Below are 20,610 nucleotides of genomic sequence, written 5' to 3'. Positions count from 1 at the left end.
CCTTTTTTGCAGACATCACTGGGCTTCTCCGTCCTTTGAATAGAGAAAGGAGTAAGGAAGAAAGTAGAGATCCATGTGACATTATGACATTAATTTACTTTCAATACTCAAATGAAAAGGAGTGGTTTATAAATGAAATGTTAAAAAAACAACCAAACAACTGCCTTATCAACTTAAATTTCTCCCTTAGTAACGTAGTAATAAAGGAGTAAAATAGAATAGATGTTATTTATTGCTTCTGCTAAATAATTAAGTTTCTAAGTTAGTAAAGGAGGACCCTTACTCATTGGTATGGCAGTTTTCACATCTAACTGCTTTGTCTAAAATGCACATCTAATTGCCAACACTCTTCTATGGTAATATAGCCCAGAAGAGGGAAAAATCCAACAAATCTCCTTGGAACCCAAAAACTGCTTAGACATAAGTTGACACAACAGGTGTCAAAGGCTTAACCCAAAGAACAAATTGAATGCGAAAGATTGAAAAGGAGATGAACACAAAGGCAGAGGCTCTTTTTGGGGCTTCCTCAGGCCAGGGCAGAGAAGACACAGGGCACTGGGGCAGCTCAGTGGTGGAACATACTTGGCACTTGCTTTATCACTGCTCTTGGCCACTAATCCAAGAAGGCAGTAAAAAAAGGGACACCATGACACCAGAGAAATGCAAATGACTTCCCTCTTTTCTGTTTGGAAACTGTACAGATCACACAGAAAAATCCTGTCATGACTGATAACTTGACAAAGTTTTGCATGAAGTTATTATTATCCAGTAAATCAGCCCTGACAGAATGTGATGGCAGCCAGAAGCATAATTGCAGAAAATGTAACTTTGGAACCTTCACTGCAAATATTTTAACTATCTCATAATGATATAGGTTATTTTTACAACTGGTTAAAGATTATGCAAAGAGATTCTTTGGCACTTTAAGTAAAACATTCAAAAAGGAAAAAAAAACCCCACAATTGAGCAATCTTTTGTCTTTGACCTCTTTTACACTTTATCCTTAGCAACATACAAGAAACTTTAACATTCCTTCTAAGGAAAATACATTTAAGTGATGGACAGGACAATGAAACTGATGAAATATGAAGAGCTATTTATAGAAGTTGATTAAGATAGATGTTCAGCAGCTTCACCAGACACTCAAAATGGGCTAAAAAGAGATTTAAAATTTAAGAGTCACCCAGATTCAAATGGAATAAAATTCAAACGGGGTGCAAAATCCAAGTGTAACAGTTTTTTTAGATTATTTTAAACACCTTGGGAAGAACAGCACATAACACTGTGCAGATTCTGTACCCATAGGAAAGCACAGTCTTCCTGTAACTCAACTAACTCTTTGAATTGTCCAAAATGACATCACAATCAAGACAGAGCAAAAGGAAGCTCTAAGGCACCTTTAACTCCTCAGTTACATCAGCGTCTCCTTTGCTTACTAATGACTCGCTACCAAAATAATAACCCAATGCATGCTTCAGATTTAAGACTTATTAGCAATAACTTGTTTTGGTAGGTGTTATCTATTTACAGTAAATAGATAACTGAAAAAATTACTGTGCTTGCAAATAGATTACATGAACTGAGTTATTTCTGTTATGTTTAAATCAAACTGAACTACATGGTATCAAAGCGATTTTTAATTACAGTATAGCATTTGAGTGTAGAATTTGAGTTGCTGTTTCTCTCCCTCAATTTCTTCACTACATCTCTTTATATTACCCAGTAAATCCATGTATTTCAATTATTAGTTTCTAATTAGCCTTTACAACTTTCTGAACAGCTACTAGGAAACAGAATGATCAAATAATTAGTGAGTTAAAAGGAGATTAGATAAATAGAAATAAATTACACTTATTATATGCTCCCACCACACCAGGAGATGACTTAACAGTGGAGTAAAAAGAAACACTTTGGAATAATGAAATCAGAGAGGGAATTCAGGTCCCAGAGGCGATTCTACGGAGTTTTATGTTAATGTACACCTTGTGGGGGACCAAAAATCAACTGGAATAGTTTCCTGAAAACCGTTTCCAGCTATTTTCTCATTTAAAAAGTTCCAACTTCACTTGACCCATTAGTCATCATATTACTTACATTTATTATGTATTTTGAAATCTATTACAAAAAACCCAATGGATTCAATATGGCCTGTTTGAACTAAATCATAACAACTATAAAAGAAAACCTATGAGCAGCATTCTGAAACTTCTGTCTGAAACAATTTCTCTCTTTGTCATTTTATTACTTAGAGCTTCAGATAAAAAATTTCAGGGTTATGAGTATTTTACCCTTGTTCTCCATAACATTCAAATTTGTATTGGGAAGATATAATTTGCATCTGTGAACTTGGGATAGTGATATTACTCACAAGGAGTTTTTATTCAGAGGGCTAAGGATGAATAAATAACACAAAAATAACAAGAGCTCCTAGCATGTAACTCCAGATAAATTCCAGCTCTTACTGAAGTCAGTGGGCTTATTCTAATTTATGCCATAAGTTAATGTACACAATGTTACTACTTCTATGACTAATAAATTACCACTGTATTTTCTTAATCTTAAATACCAGAAAGTAAATGCCATGGAAATTAGTCATAAGCTGAATATGGCTGGATCAATGGGCCAAGAATATGAGGTTCAATGAGCCAAAATGTGAGTCCTACACTTGTGTCACAACAATCCCATACAGTGCTACAGGCTGGGGGAAGGGTGTCTGGAAAGCTCTTTCTTGGAAAAGGACCCAGGGGTGCTGGCTGACAGCAGCTGAACATGAGCCAGTGTGTGCCCAGGTGGCCAAGAAGGCCAATGGCATCCTGGCCTGGATCAGCAATAGTGTGGCCAGCAGGACCAGGGCAGGGATTGTCCCCCTGTACTGGGCATTGGTGAGGCCACACCTTGAGTGCTGTGTCCAGTTCTGAGCCCCTCACCAGAAAAAGGACATTGAGGTGCTGGAGCATGTCCAGAGAAGGGCAATGGAGCTGGTGAAGGGTCTGGAGAATAAATCTTGAGCATGGCAGCTGAGGGAGCTGGGGTTGTTTAGCCTGGAGAAAAGGAGGCTCAGGGGGGACCTTATGGTTCTCTACAACTTCCTGAAGGGAGATTGGAACCAGATGGGAATTGGCCTCTTCTCCCAGGCAACCAGCAACTGGACAAGAGGAAATGGTCTCAAACTATGCCAGGAGAAGTTCATGTTGGACACCAGGAAGAATTTTTTCACTGAAAGGGTGGTCAGGCATTGGAATAGGCTGCCCAGAGAGCTGGTAGAGTCACCATCCCTTGAAGTGTTCAAGAAATGACCAGACATGGCGTTTAATGCTATGGTTTAGCTGCCATGGTGGTGCTCGGTCAAAGGTTGGACTTGATGATCTCGGAGGTCTTTTCCAACCTTAATGATTCTATCATTTATAAGACTGAGAAATGTTGAAGTGTGAGAGAGAAAAAAATGCCATTTTCTAGGAATTTGTTCATTTTCCATAACCCTCATTCAGCAGTGGATCTTTTATTTCTCATTGCTATTATAGAAAAGGCCAAGTCTTTCTCCTTGAGGTTGGACATGGATCTCGCTCTCCCCTACCCCAAGAAGGCTGTAAAATATTAAACTTCTTAATATACAGCACTTTTGCAGAAGAAACTACTATTCATCCTAAAATCGTAAGATGATTTAATTTCCTCATCCTAAACAGAAGAGGAGCAGATGTGACATGAAACATTTTACCAACAGTGATATTCCTTCTCCCATCCTGATGTAGGGAGTTTAAACAGAGGAAATCTGAGGAAGGTAAAGGTAATCTTGAGCCCTGATTCTGATTTGGAGTCAGGGTGGCCCTTCAGCAGCAGGGCAATGGCTGAATTGCAAAAATTAAATTTATAAAAATAGGAAAGAGACATGTAAAGAAAAGACTAGTTGTACTGTTCTCAATTGTCTCTGGTCAGGCATCAAAAGCAACACAAATTAAGAGAAATTGAAAAGCAAGAAGAATCCAAACGAATTGTTTTTATCCTCTAATTCGTCATTCCCAATTTGGATCAAGGGAAAATGAGGAAGAAACTTGAGACAAGGCTTCAGAGGCCATCTGCAGTCCATCTCGCATTCTGCTTCTGTGAGACAGATGCCAGTTAGTTTAGAGGAGACTGGTAGCCACTGCTTGGAATTTCTACCTCCTGCAGTCTGTGTGCTGCAGCCCCACAGAAGCAGGACCCTCTCTAAGCCAATATGGCAAACTCCAATCTCCAGCAAGCTGAACCAGCCACACCAGGAGCTCCCCAGCAGTAACACCTACTGCCATGATCTACTATGGCATTGACATTACATGAAGGTGACACTTAGACATTAACACCTCTAGCTAGCCAGTGCCCAGCTTTGAGATTTCAGACAAGGCTCAGAGTGATACAATTCTATTCATTTTTTAAAACTGTCACAAGTAAACCGAGATAAATTGTTGCAGGTCAAGACGACCAAAGATACCATTAATAAACAAGGTGGGGTTTCTGCTATTGAGTAGATGCTGACTGAAATTAAGCAACCATGCAGCCACCAAATACAACTCAGAAGTGTGTCAAGGCTGCATGGTGAGGCCAGAAACTATAATGGGGACATAGGGATTCTCTATCATGAAAGGATAATGTTTCCCTTGCTAAGGGAAACATTAACTCTCTCAACAGAGAGTCAGAGAAGATGAAGCACAATACAGTGAGACGAAATAAATTGTTCCAGGTCATGGAGCACGTTTGTGGAAAAGACAAGATCCCGTAAATTCTAACTCTTTATTTTCTGTTTAGCTGCTGAATAAATACAGCTATATTAGGACACACATGGAAAAAAATAGTTTCAGAAAATGGAGCAAATGTTTGAAGTAAGCGTCAAAAGAATGCCAATACACTGAAAAAGATTGTAAGAAAGTATTTTACAACTTATCCTGTGGCTTCAGTGTGCAGTTTTCATTTTCAGTACTTAGGTTTATAAGAAATGAAATTTTAAATAAGTGTTGTAGACACTGCTTTTAGAAAGGTACTTTGATAATTTTACTCGTTATTGCACTGATATTACAGACAATAGATGTGTCAAATCCAAAGCAATACCTACAGCCTGGTACACCTGTTTGGAATATTTCTCTTTGCCCTCTTAATCAAATAAATATAATTTCATGGCTACAGTGTCTGCTTTAAAAACGTGTTTGTAAAAGAGCAAAGGGAAAAAAAAACCTACTCGAAAGCTCAAAAGTTTTGCAAATGACCCAGAGTTAATTAGAAAAGTCTGCACCCTGGCTAGTTCCCCTTCTCACGTGTCAGCTCTCATTAAATCAAAAAATTCTCCTTTCAAAGTTAACAAACACCATGGTTAACAAAACTGTTAAACTGGGATCAAGTGGGCACATTCCTAGGTTTATATATGATGTCATGCTAAGCAGCCCACAGCTGAACTTGCAAGTAGTATGAATGATTTTTCAATATATTAAGTATCTGATCTAATGCTAATTTTCTCTCTATAGGCTAACTGTGCTGGGAACAGGTGGCCCTGCTTTCAATTACGGAGGGCTAACATGCCAGTGTGAGGCCTGGATTAGTTCACCTTCTCACAGGGAATTTGCCTCGGTTGGGAATGGATTTATTATGGCTTCACACATGGAACGGAGCTCATGTCAGCTGAGGGCAGTGATACATCATATGATTCAAATTAACCTGCTGTGGACTGTTCCGCAGGGCTGATATTGTGTATTAAAATGACGACATTTTTAAAACAGCTTGAAAGAAACCAGGATTGCTGAAGTGCAATGGTTCCAATTTGTTCCAACTAATCTATCACCTGCTGGAGATATTATGCTAGTGGGTTTCTGGTAGCTGCTATTTTCCAGGTTTCTCCAAACCAGTGACCTTGGTAATGGATACAATTTTTGCCTCTGCAAACAGTGGGGAAAAAAGGCTGGAGAGAGTGGCATGGTGCAGTTCTGATCGTGGCTTTTTATGACTAAGCCTAGATCCCCTGCCATGCCTCTCGTGCTGCCCAAATCATGAGCAGAGGGACTGGCATGAAAGAGAAACCCTCCAGGTCCCTAGTCCTCACTTAATCTTTCAGTGGGACATGACATTTCTTTGTTTGGATATTCTCTTCTGCAGAAATTATTTATAAAAGTGAATTATTACATTACTTCACATCTAACCCAATGCCTTCCCAAGAAACTACTGGGGAAAGAGGGTTTCAGTAAAAAGCACTATCATTTGCATGTTTAATTATTTTAAGGCAATTTGTATGAAGCTGTACTTAATAAGCGTGTTTTGTATCATTTGCATCCAGAAAGACTACATCAAAAAGACAGCTTTTATAGCTAAGAAAGGTGATTAAAAAAAAATCCAGAAAAAGGACTATAAGGTAAAGACAATAATTTTTCAAAATCTGTTGAAACAAGATGGTCATATTTGTTCCTCACCTAATGAATTATATCTAATGCTGGAGCAACAAATAGTTCACTTCCTTGTATCAGACAATAATTAGATGTACAATCCAGTAACAGACTGAATAGGAAAGATAGAGGGTCATATAAAGTGATGTAAATAGAATTTAAAAAATTTTAAAAAATTAGTTTCTGTAGAAAGAGAAAGAATAGTCCTTTAATACATTGTGGGGTTAAAGTTGAGGTCTGTTCCCACAGGCCTGATGATGAATGCTTATTTCTCTTAGGATCCTATTACCTTAAGTCTGGAAGAAATATAATTTTTCTTTAGTTGCCAAAAATGTACAAAATAATCAACTCATGTGGCAAGAAGTGCATTAATGTATCCTGTTATTCTCATTTAATTAGTGGTTTCCAAGTTTAGCTACTTGCTGTAGTTTTTTGATCTCCAAGCTAATATAGACTGACAACCTGATTTCCTGTGTGGTGAAACCACATGATTTTTCTGTGGAACACTATCTACTTATCTACTTCAGCTGACAAACTATTTGCAAGGAGTACTGGTTTTATCTAACACAGCAAATACTGGGAACCACTTGCAGAATTTTTTCTCTTAATTACTCAATGGTATTTTGCATTATAAAATACAGGCATGCTTGATTCTTATATTTGAAATTTAACCTCAGCACACCAACGATGTATTTTGAAAGAAAAATGGCATTACAATTAAAGCACTGAACTTTGAACACTTAAAATCTACACAGAAAACTGTATGATTATCCCAACTGCTACACCAGATTTTTGTCTGCATAGGTGCAGCTTTCAACAATGTGCTGACCTTTCAGAACAGTTGATCATCTATAACCAACAGGCAGCACCTACTAGAACATTGAGTGCAATTCAGCAATTTACTTACTGCAGCTAAAAAAACCACATATACATAAATGACTGTGAAAACACACACACTATGTCATTACAAAATAGGTCACTTAGTAGAGCATTCTTTGCCAGATATTCACCAAAAAAGAACAGCCTTCAAAGCCTGCAACATAACTCTACTCCAGCGGTGCCTTTATTTATTCAATTTATTAGCTAAGCTGTCTCCCATCACACATACTGTTTGTTGCCCTTGCAAGAGCTCTTGGGAGTTTTGCTGAGGTTCTTGTCCTCAAAGAACAGCTGCCAGCTGAGTTAGGATCTGGTGGTGTAACACTTTCTCCAGGCCTGCTGACGGCCAAGCTACCTCACCCTGGAAGAAGCTGTGGTTAGGGGACTTCTTGTCCCACAGGGGAGTTAGTAACTCATTTTCCAGTAGCCTGCTGAGGAGCTGACAAGCTCTTGTAACTCTCTGCATGTGCTGTTCTGACGCAATCACATGCAGAGCCTTCCATTACTCATCCAATGAAACTTCCATCCCCCAAGGAAGGTTTCTTGGTAAAGGTTAGTTTATTTGAAGAGGATCTCATAGTGGCAACAGCTGAGGTTAGAATAATCTGCAAGGGAAGGCGGAGCTGCTTTGTTATACTATGCTGGCAAACACTTCATTAAAATTCAGAGAAATTACCATTGAGTCATGTGTAATGATATTTTCAATTTGCAGCAAAAAGATGATGAAAAAATGCCTTTTGGCTAAGAATAGATCCTGGAAGAAATCTCTGAAGTTTTAAATGTTTTGCAAGAATAAATAGAATGAAGATTATCATGCATTAATTTATGGTTTTCCAGTTCCCTATTCAGCCAAACACTATGGAGGGGAGAGATTTAACGCTAATGCAAGATACAACTGAATGGTTGAAATTGGGGTGGACACTTCCACTACTTGTGAATATATACTTTGCAAGCTGGTACCAACTTCCATGTTTGTTGGTTTAATTAGGAATCTGTCCTACTGACAGGACAGCATCAGGGAAACACCCTCAGGTGTGTAATAAATTAAATACAAAGGCTGTGCCAGGAAACTACAATGAGAACCTTGAGAGAAGTGGAATGCACAGATGAAGGGTCTGGGAATATGGAAATCTAACAAACATGGGGACAGAGGACATACAAGAACTGGGGGAAAAAGGATAAAAGAGAATCATTCTGACAGCGGTGATCAAAAGGTTCCTGAGAGTAGATATCTTTACCCCTCCTGTGCTCTTCCTGATTAGAATGAAAAGCCATTGTTACTATCAATTAACCTTTTTTTTCCTCAAATAGCAGCAGAACATGCAGGAGGTCTGAAGGTTCAAAGGCCTATAAATGTAGCCAAATATGGACCAATGTAACAAAAGCTCTGCATTGTCAAGTAGTTTTAGAAGACTTCTCTAAAATGATGACTTTAAGCAAGCATGGAAAATAATAAAAAAGGGGCAATAATAAGGTTGTTCACATACTTTACTCTTTCCTTGAGATTTCTGTCTGTGCATAAAAATAGTTTTTTTCAAGCTACTTAACCACAGTATTTATAGTCAGGGGTCAAATATGTGTGTCTCATTCACTGGTTACTCAATTTGATGTCTTGGGCTCTGATATTCAGAAGTGATTACTGTTTCACCCAAAGATAATATGAGCTGTGTTTCCAACATAAAATTCTATATTTTTATGCACTTTGGAAAACTAAATGGTTTGTTTGAAATTGCTAACCTTAATATGAGAAAACTTTTAATATCCCTGTGCCTCAGTTGTCTTTTGTGAAATGTCAAGGGCATAGTATTCCATCATCCATGTGAGGATTGTGCAGGTAAATCAGTATTTCTGTGGTTCTCAGATGCTACAGCAGTAAGGAATACAAAGGTAATCCTGCTGTAGATCCAGGAATAGATAGTGGGCTGTAAGACTGTATGAATAGGTAACTGAATGAACAGGAAAATCCAGTACAGAAGAGCTGCTCACTAAATGACTGATAACAGCTCACTCTGTGTTGTGTGAAGTAAGGATATTCAGGGTAAAAAAATAAGTTAAACAATTGGACAAATTATAACAAATATGCAATTGAGAAAATAGTTATGATGTATTGTCTAACTTTACTTTCACTGTAACTTCAATTATTCCACACTACAATGTAGCTATAAACACATACTTCATGACATAGAGTATGCAACTTGCAGGAGTTTCTGATGCTCTAGGAGTGGAACTTCAAGTCATATTATGGTATATAAATGCTAACAAACCTTTATACCACATCACTTACATGAATCAAAGATACGCTATATCACTAATTTTTAAATTTTACAATATCAACATGTTGGGTGATTGGAATTTCCAGCGCCAGGTATCCAGACTTCAAAGAACCCAAGAGAAGATGGCTTGGAAACATCTTCAGACACACTATAAAAGTAATCTTTTCTATACATAACTGCAATAAAATTTCAGGTTTTCTAGGGCTAGAGGCAGGTGGGTTTCATTCTGCTGTAAATCTGACAAATTCAGCCTTTCTAAATTTATTGTGGGAAGAAAATTAATAATTAGACCTTAAACCAATGACTGGTCCAGAACTGCCCATTCCCCAATTTTCACTTTAATTCAGGGTAATTGATGGAGGTAAATTTCACATTCATGAGCAAGAAATACTTTTCTGATTATCTAGTATCATTGAATCATAAAATAATTAGGGTTGAAAGGCATCCTAATGCTGATCTAATTTAAACTTCCCTGCCATGGACAGGGACACCTTCCACTAGATCAGGTTGCTCAGGGCCCCATCCTGTGTCTGTGTGTGCATATCTACAAACAGATTACATTAGAAGAGAGAGATTAAAGTGCAGTGCTTACCTGGTCCATTAAGGAAGTCTTTAATTTGCACAGTGATAAGAGGAGGTGGAATACCACTTTTAGCATCTACCTCTCCTGCTACTGTCTGCAACCAAATCTTGCAATAATCCAGAGCTTCTGGCAGAGTCTTCCCAGGATCTACAGATGATAATCATCATAGTTGTTAATTATATTCTAGGAATATGAAATATAACAAAATGCTACATACAAAATTGATTAGACAAAATGAAAAAGTTTTAAAGGTAATATGGTAAAAAATATACCTAATATGACTGGTTTACAGACAGATGCATGTGTACAATAATGCATGCACACATGGGCAAGAGGGTAAAGCTCTAATTACACAAAATTTAGAAAACACACAAAAATACCAAGTAAAATATGAGTAAAATACATCAATAAAGCAAGATGACTATAAATAGCACACAATTTTAGTTTTTAAATTAAAGATTAAGGAATGACACTTAAGGACTCCTTACAAAAGAATGTGTGCTCAAAACCTGCTACTAGATTGTATTGTAGTAGAGATTGCTCAGTAGAGAAAAAAATAATGGAAAGGTAAATTATAAAGGCAAAAAGACCAGAAGGCTATGAGATCTCAGGAACAGAGCATGACAACAGTGCAGCTGTATCATTCTCTTTGGAGTTTCACTCAGTAGTTAATCAGTAGCTATTCTTGGGTACCACCTTGAATCATGTTCCTTTGATCAGCCTGTAATCCTACAAAAGTACATTAAAATTATATCCATCCAAATCTTGCTCTTGTCTTCATTTTCCACATACCATACATGTCAAAAACAGTAGTGTAAGAAGGCTTTTTAATCTTTAGGGACTCATGACACTTATTATGAGAGTTCTCGATTCTGGCATTATGGTCTTAAATGATAAATAAGGATAAATAATCAATCATTGTTTATTATTGAGTCTGCTATGTTGATTATTGAATATCTTTCTCATCCTTAGCAACTTAAGGAGATTTTATTGAAGTTATTCTCTCCTTTTCAGTCAATTAAAAACTGCTACAATTGCTTCGAGTTTTACTGAATTAATTCCTTTCAGGAACAGGATTTACATACTCACTATTATAGCCAACATATGGTATTGTGGTATCATAGTCATATGTTGACTGGGTATATAAAGTCAGCTTTGGAATTTGTGTTTCTTGACCTTATCATGTGATTCATATAAAACTTGGCACATATGAACCCTTATGTGATTTCAAAGAACCTACTGAAACCAATTGATCATGACTTTAGATCTATATGGAAAAGATCAAAAGTTAGCACATTCTTTTGTTTTTATTTGATCAATTTTCAGGCAATGACTTTACAGCAGTATTTGTACTGTATGGCATATACATTACAGCCTTTTCTTCCCTCAACTCCTGCTATACATTTATAAAGTCAGCTCTCAATAATTATTTAAGAGCTGTCACTGCATACAACAGATTTGTATATTTTCCATGAGAATTTCTATGTTTTTATGGTTCTTAACCCTCTCCTTTAATTACAATAACCAGAGTGGTGTGGCACACTCCCTTTTCTGTACTAACTGCTTTAGAGAACATCTTGTGTCTAGCATTTGTCTAGTATACTGAAAATACTACCACTACTACCGCTGCTCATCATCATCATCACCCTCTTTACCACCAAGGTACACATTTTTTCCAAAACACAGATTTGTAGCTGTTCTGAACAAGGATGTTATCTCTGACTCGGATCTGTAAAATAATATCCTGTTTTGTGCTGGTAGATCATAGTAAACAACAAACATTCTGATGTTTCTCAGAATACATAGTGTAAAGTATTCTAAAAATTACTGAATATTGCTCAATGAACATCACTGAATGGATTAAATCAATCTCTGTATTACTGTTCCTCTGTAAGTATTAATATAAACATTTAGTTGTACCAATATGACACAAAACATTGCAATATGCCAATATTTTGCCTCGTTTCTGGAAGATATCATCCTATACTGTATATAGCAACCTATATCTTCCACCACTTTTTCAGAAAATCCACTAAATTCAGTTGAACATTTCTTTTGTAAAATATACTTAGAGGTAATCTTATTATCCTAAGATGTGTTTATGTTATAAAATGCCTAATAATTATTTCAAAGTTGTAGCTCTTTAAAGTTGAAAATATCTCTGATGAAAAGAACTTACATAGCAGAAAATCCCTGACATATTATATTAACTAAACAAACTGCCCTCAGGTCACTGGGAACTGCAACTTAAACACAGAACCAAAACATAAAGCAACCATGGGACTCTCAGGAGATTGTTTTGCTCTCCAAGGAGTGCAGCACTGTCATCTCTTCATCACCTTGGGCACTGCAGGCCTGGGATAAGTGAATAATGATAAGGAATCCAAAATTCACATATGAGGAACACAACATGAAGAAACGTCAATGCACAAAATTAGTCCGAGTCCAAAATATATTACTTGTAACCCAGAAGTGGTCTTATTGAGTTCCAGCAAAACTGAGCTAATTCTGGAAGCAAGAGTATTGCATTGACAATTTTGCATCAGCATTAAATCAAAGGGCCATGCAAAAACACAGCTTGAGTGCTTCCAAGCCCAGGGCATATAGTTTATTTGGAACGTGGGTAACAGACTTGGCTGTCCAGCCAAATATGCCAGTTTTAAGTTTTTATGCAATGATAAGAAAGCTGAAATCCAGAGGTTTCAAAACTGACTATGCTTGTGTATATCTAAAACTTGAGGGGAGTTCCAAATAAAATAGATGAGGGTAAGACAAATATGTATACATCAAAGGTCAAACAACCAAAAGATGTGTATCCCTATTAAAATATCTTCTAAGGTAGAAAATAGCAAATGCATTTTCTTAGGATCAAGGATAAGGAAAGGAATAAACCAGTATCAGTCAATCAACCCTATGCCAAAAGCATAGGAAACATCAGAGAAGCAATTCAATGAAAAGAAAGGCATTTTAGAATGAAAAGTGAGGAATTCATGATGAGGAGAAAAAGGACTCTTGTCTCTCAAGGAAATGATGGAAACATTCAGAATGTTTAAAAATACACTTGACAGAACACTATAAAATATACAATTGGGAACAATTACGCATCAGCAGGGAACTGGTCTGAATAATGTATTATAATAGGTCATTTCCATTTCCATTTTCTATGATTCTCCCAAAAATCAACACTTAAATTTGCAGTTATTTGTATAAAGAAAATGCTGGAGAAAACCCAGGGGATGCATATATAAGTAAAAGGAGAGGCTAGAATTACTCCACAGCAAGCCAAGAGAGAGAAAAGAAAGGACTGAGAAGCGAGGAGCAGTGAAGACAGCCAGAAATTTTATCCTCTACACCATGAGAAAAATTTGTCTGTGGCAGCAAAAGAAAAATGGTGAGACAACTATCACAGATCGACAAGACTTTAAATTACAAGACTGTAATTTAAAATCTGTAAGACTGAGAAGCTGAGGCCTTCAACAGGTCTGCATTTACCTTTTACCTTCCTCCTTCACCTCTAAAAAAAGCAAACAAAAAACTCTTGCTATTTTTGAATTCATGTGAACATCCGAAGCCACTTTGAGCCTTGTTGAGATCCAGACCTCAGGTTCAAACTTCTGTTAATGAAATATCTTCCTTAACTTGATTTGAATTTGCAAGCTTTTGATTTCACTGCTTGGTCTTCTGTCAACAGCAGACAGCAAAACCCAGACTTATGAAGAGAACAGGGAGTAAGGGAAGAGGGAATGAGGAAGGCAGGAGAAATGTCACGTCTTGAAGATTTTCATTCTCCAAATTGCCTTTGTTCCTCTTTGTAGCTGAAAACAGGCCAGCTCAGGGGACACAGGCTGTGGAAGGCTTTAATGGGGAGGGGCTGAGCGCCCCAGAGCCCCCTGTGAGCCCCAGGCAGGGGACAGGACTACCGAGTGTGTGTGCAGGACAGCAGCCTGGCCTGTGCCTATGGAACTCTACCCAGCCCAAACCAGAGCTGCAATGTGCTTTGATTTCAATGGATGAATCATATTTTGGTCTGCAGTCAATTTTAAAAGCCAGTATGATGCTGCAATCATCTCTGCATTTGAAACTCTGAAGTGGAACGTTTGGTCCTGTTTTCAAAACGGTTTCCACTGGAATTTAAAGAACACAAGTGGAAAAACATTTCTGCTAGCATACTCACAAGTGCTGCGTCAGGAAGTTCAAAAATGAGCACTTACAGTAACCTGAGGAATGCACATTCCCCGGCCAATTTGGTTTTATGGATGGGGGCTGCACTGTTCCCCCCTCATCCATGACTGCAGATGTACTAAACAATAAATATACTCAGAGGAGAACAGGTGACACTCCAGCAGAACTCCCTCAATGCTACTCTAGGAAACAGCCTTAAATCCCCTCTCTGCCATGTAGGAAGCACAGGCTGACACAGAGGCAGTGAATCAGACTTCCCGCCAGAGCCAGCCTGAGCTGCTCTTCATGCAAAACCCTGGAAAAGGCTTTCCATTAGATCAGAGGTTACATGTGGTCTTAGCTACTGCATCTGCTCTTCATGGACCCCCTGCCATCAAAGGCGTGGGTGTCAAATAAAATAAAATAAAATAAAAATCAAGAATAATTCTGGATGGCCTCACAATGACTGTTTTTTGCAAATGAGTCGTTGGCGGAAGTTGAAGAAATTCCATGCATAACAGATATTTACTGAGAAATTTCTCTCCCTTGAAACAACCAAGCACCACAACCTCCTCTTTGAAAGTAAACAAACAAACAAATAGAAAAAAGATTTTTCAAGAATGCCCAGAGCACAGTGGTCAGGAAATGAGGCAATTTTGTATCTGGATTACATTACCTGAAACAAAGCAAATAAAGATGTAAAAAAAATATTTATAAAAGCAGCTTATAAGATTACATTAAAAACAATTGCACCCACTTTTATTTAAGTAAAAAAGGCCAAAACTCTGTTTGCAAAAACTAACAGTTAGCAGATGCCTTTCTGTTAAATATAGGATGAGCATTTAATAAAAAGGGTCATTTTATGGTATCCTTCAGTCAATTTTTACAGAATCTCACAAGTAAACTCAAGGAGCAGCTAGTCTTCTTAGTGCCACTTATTAAGGAGTTAAAATTTAATCCATTAATTTATGTACTTTGATTTCAAGTTCCTATACTTTGCAGTAGGGTAATTGCAATCAAGCTGCACAATTACAAAACACAAATGAAGTAGTTTAGCACAACCATAATAAAACTGAGCTAACACTTCAACAACCTACAAAGTCTCCTGCTTCTACAACCTGATTTACCAGTGGGCTTGGATGTAGAGAAGGATGGAGGAAGCACAACCATTGGGTCTTTAGCTCCCAGGCAAGAAAATGCTCCCACATAGACACTGGTCCAATGGAAATGTGCCTCTACCAACTGCTAATTAATAAACTAAGAATATTTAACTCTTAAATAGCTTAATTCCTCTGATTTCATTCTTATTTCTTTCATGTTTCAGAAATTAAGCGAAAAATAAATAACACAGCTAGTGACAGAGGAGCCAAGTTCTTTGGATGAAATTTGTTGTTTCGGCCACTGTACAATGCCCTGTCTCACAAAAGGAGTGATAGTTTAATGTGCAAGATTGTGAATTTTATGCTCTATTCAAAACTAACAACAAAACCCTTGTCCCAAATAAAATACATATGGCTTCATAACAGTATAAAATCTTCATTTCTACACAATGTTCAAAGCAGTAAACCATCATGAAGCAGTAACCCTTAATTCTGTCACCAGCCTGGGACAAACTATTATTCTCTTTAAAATTCATGGTGGTACAGTTTTAAAGGATAATTTCCCTGTTGTTATACAAAGGCTCATAAAACAGACTGCCATCAAATTACCTGTTAGAAGCATTTCTAAAGTCTAGACAATTTTTGTTGACTAACAACTAAACAACATATTTCTTAGAAGTACACTAATGGGATGTGAGGGATGAAAAGAACAACTAGATCCAGACTATTACCAGCTTTTCTTTACCCGAAAGTTTGTTTGTGTAACTAATGTCAACCAAAAAAGAAGACCTTCCTAGTTTCACAGAATTTTTTATTTGCTTCTGCCTTGCAAAAATTTTATAGTTGTTTCTGAACTGTAGATTTTCTCTCTTAGAAAAGCTGTAAGAAATGGCACAGCATTTCAAAGACCTGAATCTACTGCTATTGAACTAACACTGTCTAAGTCTTCAGAATTTCACATCAAAATTGATACAATTTTTCCAAATGCTTTAAATCACTCCTAAAATAATCTTATGCAGTGTATATGATGTATAATACATAGAATGATTTTAAATGGGAGAGATTTTATTAGCATGTTTTGAACGTAATGTAAATATTTCATAGATAGCTTAACTCCATAAGTTTAACCATACTATTTTAAGTATTGAGAAACCACCCCCACAGGATTACCAACAAAACTTTATAACAATGTATTCTTACTTTTGCCCAGACAAGTCTCAATTTTGAGCTTGTGATCAACATTTGCAATGTTATAGGCCTGAATTTCTGAGTGGCTGCTGTGCTGTTGCCTATCTGCCTATCGCAGAGAGCAATGCACACAATATTTTCATCAGGCCTATGATTTGGTAGGTTGCTTTTTTGTTTTGTTTTGTTTTGTTTTCAAGGGGGAATATGCTCCCTCATTTCTTATAATCTAGTTAAAATAAATCATTTATGTTTAGCTTGTGTTATCCTCCCCATTCTGCGTTAGATAATGGAGAGTTAGTTGCATGCATTCATACACACACAAGGGCAGTCTTCTAGAGAGGCTAACTGGAAATATTGCTTAGCAACATTCACTGTAAATTAAACATCATTTATGATTTCTTCCCACTCTCCAGTCCTTGATACACAGAGAAATACAGGAATATAGTGCATGTGTATTGTACAGAGAGAGAGAAGCTAACCTGGTTCTTTCAAATAAACTCTATATTGTTCTTCATATGGATGATTCATCTCTTTCAGACAAAACTTCTAGCAAATAGTCACAATATCAAGCAAAGTTGGCATGATTGATGAAATCATCAACAGCAGCACAAAAAATTGCCACAAAGATCTCCTTATTCTGAATTATATGATATGCAATACACAGAGTGTGTGTAACATGTAGACACACACATATATAAATCATCTAGTTCATGACTACTTTCCCTCTAATACATGTTAGAAATGGAAAATAGAAATTTCCAAAACTAACATGTTACTACAGCAGAATGACAACATTAATCTTAAATGATGCAATTACAAGTACAGCAGGTCTACCTAAACAAAAGGCAATAAAAACTTTATACTACCTATTTTGCTGAGTGAATTAGTGTGTAATTTGAAGTGTGGCTTAATTTTATTAATTTATTAATACCTTTAGGATGGTATTTTTAGGCACTAGAACTTTGGCACCCACCTCTAAAACTCTTTTGGAAAGAGCACTACTGCTTTAGCAGCAAGGAAAGAATTCTGTGTGATACATGAGGATGGTACTTACTACTGCCCACAAAGGCAGCAGGATGAGACCAGAACTTCTACCTTCACATAATATCTGAGTCCTGCCTCCACACTTTTTTATATTTGCCTACCATAGAGATATAAAGCCAAAGAAAAGGGTAAGAAACATGTATGGCTGATCTTCGGTCTCTCAACTGAGCAACCCATGGTGACTGAGGGGCTTTCAGGCTGTATGTTCCTACTATTTTTATTGTTTAAAATTCTTGCCATGCTTCTGTGCTCTCTGATCCACTCTCAATTTATAAGAAGACTTTATCACATCTTGTGTTGTCTAGAATTGCTCCCATAGACCTGAAGATGGTGAAAGACTTCGGGAGTTAATTGCAGAAGCAGAATGGACAGAACTTTGCTTAGTTGATTGGTGGTGGCAGCTTGTACAAGGACGTACTTGGATGCCTCAGACATGAGAAATGAAGAAGTTCTATTGAATCTTTCCATAGCACTAACTTAATGAAGATGTGATCCTAAACTTAGACCTACTCCAAGCTTCCTTCAAGCTTTGCTTTGTGAATTCTCTTCATATCAATTGCTGCAATGACCATATTTTACATAGTATTTCATAAATACACATGGGAATCTGGAGTAAATCAAATTCATGACACGGATGTTTTGTTCAAGGCAGGATGGGACAGGAACAGCAGAGAGAAAGATGAAAACAGAAGAAGGATTAAAAAAAATGTAGCAGAGAACAAATCTCCCTGTTTTAAATATCTTCTCTCCCACTGTCTAATCTTCTGCACTGTTTAATCTCTCTTAAAAGTTCCACCACAATTCAGATTTCTGAGAACAGTTAAGATTGCATTTTCAGTCTTTTGCATAAGCACGTTATTTTAATGCTAATTTTCAAAAAATGCAATCTCAAATTTTTTGAAATCTCATTCGGCAAAGATTTGGTAAAGCTGCACAAAAAAGTATACTAATTTACACAACTGCTGTGCTGTGTGAATAGTGTCAAGGAAAAACTAGCAATACCTACAGCTCTCATTCAGAGAGTAATTCGAAACCTCATATCATTTGTTCACTTGGATCTCTGGATACTCATACTCACACTTTTTTGGGGTAGCACTTCATAATGACATATCTAATGAAACCATTATACCTAGTACTGACTACTAGACAAATGAAATGTAATCATTTCATTTTTCTCTTCAGCAGTACAGATAAGGCAGAAAAAATAGATTTCAGAATATTTTCAACTGAACAGCTATTTTGACATCCCTCATTATAAGCTTTGCACATGGAATTAAAAGAAAAAAGGCATTAAGAGATCGAATTTCTCGCAAAACCCCATTGCTCAATTGAATAAAAACTTAAAATACGTGACATCACTTAATGTCATTTGAAAGATCACTATTTTTTTACAGCTTATGTCCAAAACACCAGGTGCTTCTACAGTGTTTATATTTACATTTTATCGGTAGGCTAGTATAGGAAAATACTGTGACATTCAGTCATAAAAAATGCTCTTTATGAAATGACCTTGGCTTACAACTCTTACTTCCTTAGAAAACTTTGAGAAGTTACAGTAATGCAAAAATCCCTATCACAATCTGGTAATGAGAAAGTAATATTAAGAAACAGGAAGAACTGGTGGCTGAAAGGTTAGATCTTAATTAATTTCAAACTTTTTACACACTTAACTTGATTCAGCTGTGAAGTATAATCCTAAAAATATGTAAATTTAGCGATTGATATTTAAAGACATCCTGAAGTTTTCTCAGCTGTTTCCCACCCTGCTTTGTCACTTTGAGACGTGCAATCATTTTCACAGCTATAACCAGGACTGAATGTTAAATGCTCTTACCTGTACACTTGTAGTCTGAGGCGACTCCTTTAAGGCCAGCGTCGAACACTGATATTTCTACTTTTTGCTTTCTGTGGTGGCAGCTGAGGAGCACAGAGGGCTGTGATACAATAAGGTAGAGAAATGGCTGTAGCTCTATGTCGCCAGTTCCCCTACGACCAGGCTGCCGGACAATAGTTATACCCAGGGCTTGTCGAGCAGATGACCTTGTGGAAGCATGCAGACTTTCCAGTGACAAAAGACCTGTTTTTCTCCCAGCAGACAGGGGAACATTACTGTTCAAGAGATCATCTGCTGTGACAGAGGAGATGCATGGCTGATTTGGCTTCGTGGTGTCATGGCTGCTGCCTGAGACTGTTTCTGGAAGGTTCAAGGAGCTTTTACTTATCTTCTCACCATCTTTCTGATCTTGCCCTGATTTTGATTTAGGTGAAGCAGTGCACGAGTAAGTCATCAATGAGATTCGACTTGCTGTAACAAAAATGTCAAAGGGAATGAAATTGAGATTCTTCACGATGGAGGACTGGCGGGAAGGACGGGCAATGCGGTGCTGGCTGGTGCCACTGTGCTGCTCGATCTGAATGATTCTGATCTTAACGCTGTCGCTGCCAATTCCGCTGTCCTGTGCCCCGCTGTAACGGGAGGAAGTCTCAACTGTTCCCCCATCAGCCACATCCACCTTCTTCTGCTCTTGTTTGGAAACCTGTAAAGGAAAATGATATATTAACTTCTATATCCATATCCCAACTATTTCCATTTCAGTCACAGCAAAATATCACTACATAAACATGATGTCAAAAAAGAGAATTTAAAAAAAAAAAAGCCTGCCAAGTTAACTTTAACACAGTAATCACTCATAAAAACACAGCAGGTGTCTGTTCCAATGAAATGAAGACTCACAATATCTGAAGAGCCAAAAAATATGAGAAATTAAAAAAAAGTAAGCAGTAAGGATTTCTAGGCTTAAACAACATTTAAAAAAATTTAAACTCTTTATTTAAACTCTGAAGAATTTATGGATTAATATAAACCCATATATCTGTGAAATAATGTATTGTAAATATAAAGCCTAGTTAGAACTGTTTTCCAGTTTTGAGCACTGATGTTCAGAAAGTCACCTGTGTCATTAAAATATTTTACTGTGATTAGA

General features: G+C 37.1%; 1 protein-coding gene across 6 annotated transcripts in view; it reads right to left on the bottom strand.

The window, feature by feature from the left end:
* VPS13B (vacuolar protein sorting 13 homolog B) overlaps positions 1 to 20,610 on the bottom strand; it is a 433,483-nt gene that overhangs the window by 97,123 nt on the left and 315,750 nt on the right. For all 6 annotated transcript variants that reach the window (XM_085053291.1, XM_085053288.1, XM_085053290.1 and 3 more), the window contains 2 exons: positions 19,461 to 20,163; positions 10,143 to 10,280 (listed from right to left, as the gene is read on the bottom strand). In XM_085053291.1, coding sequence (XP_084909417.1) covers positions 10,143 to 10,280; positions 19,461 to 20,163 — 841 coding nt within the window. The remainder of the gene's footprint in view (positions 1 to 10,142; positions 10,281 to 19,460; positions 20,164 to 20,610) is intronic.

The sequence above is a fragment of the Lichenostomus cassidix genome, chromosome 2, assembly GCF_008360975.1.
Source record: "Lichenostomus cassidix isolate B80296 chromosome 2, HeHo_3.0, whole genome shotgun sequence".
In the NCBI taxonomy this organism is placed as follows: Eukaryota; Metazoa; Chordata; class Aves; order Passeriformes; family Meliphagidae; genus Lichenostomus; species Lichenostomus cassidix.
This window is presented reverse-complemented; position numbering and strand designations above follow the sequence as displayed.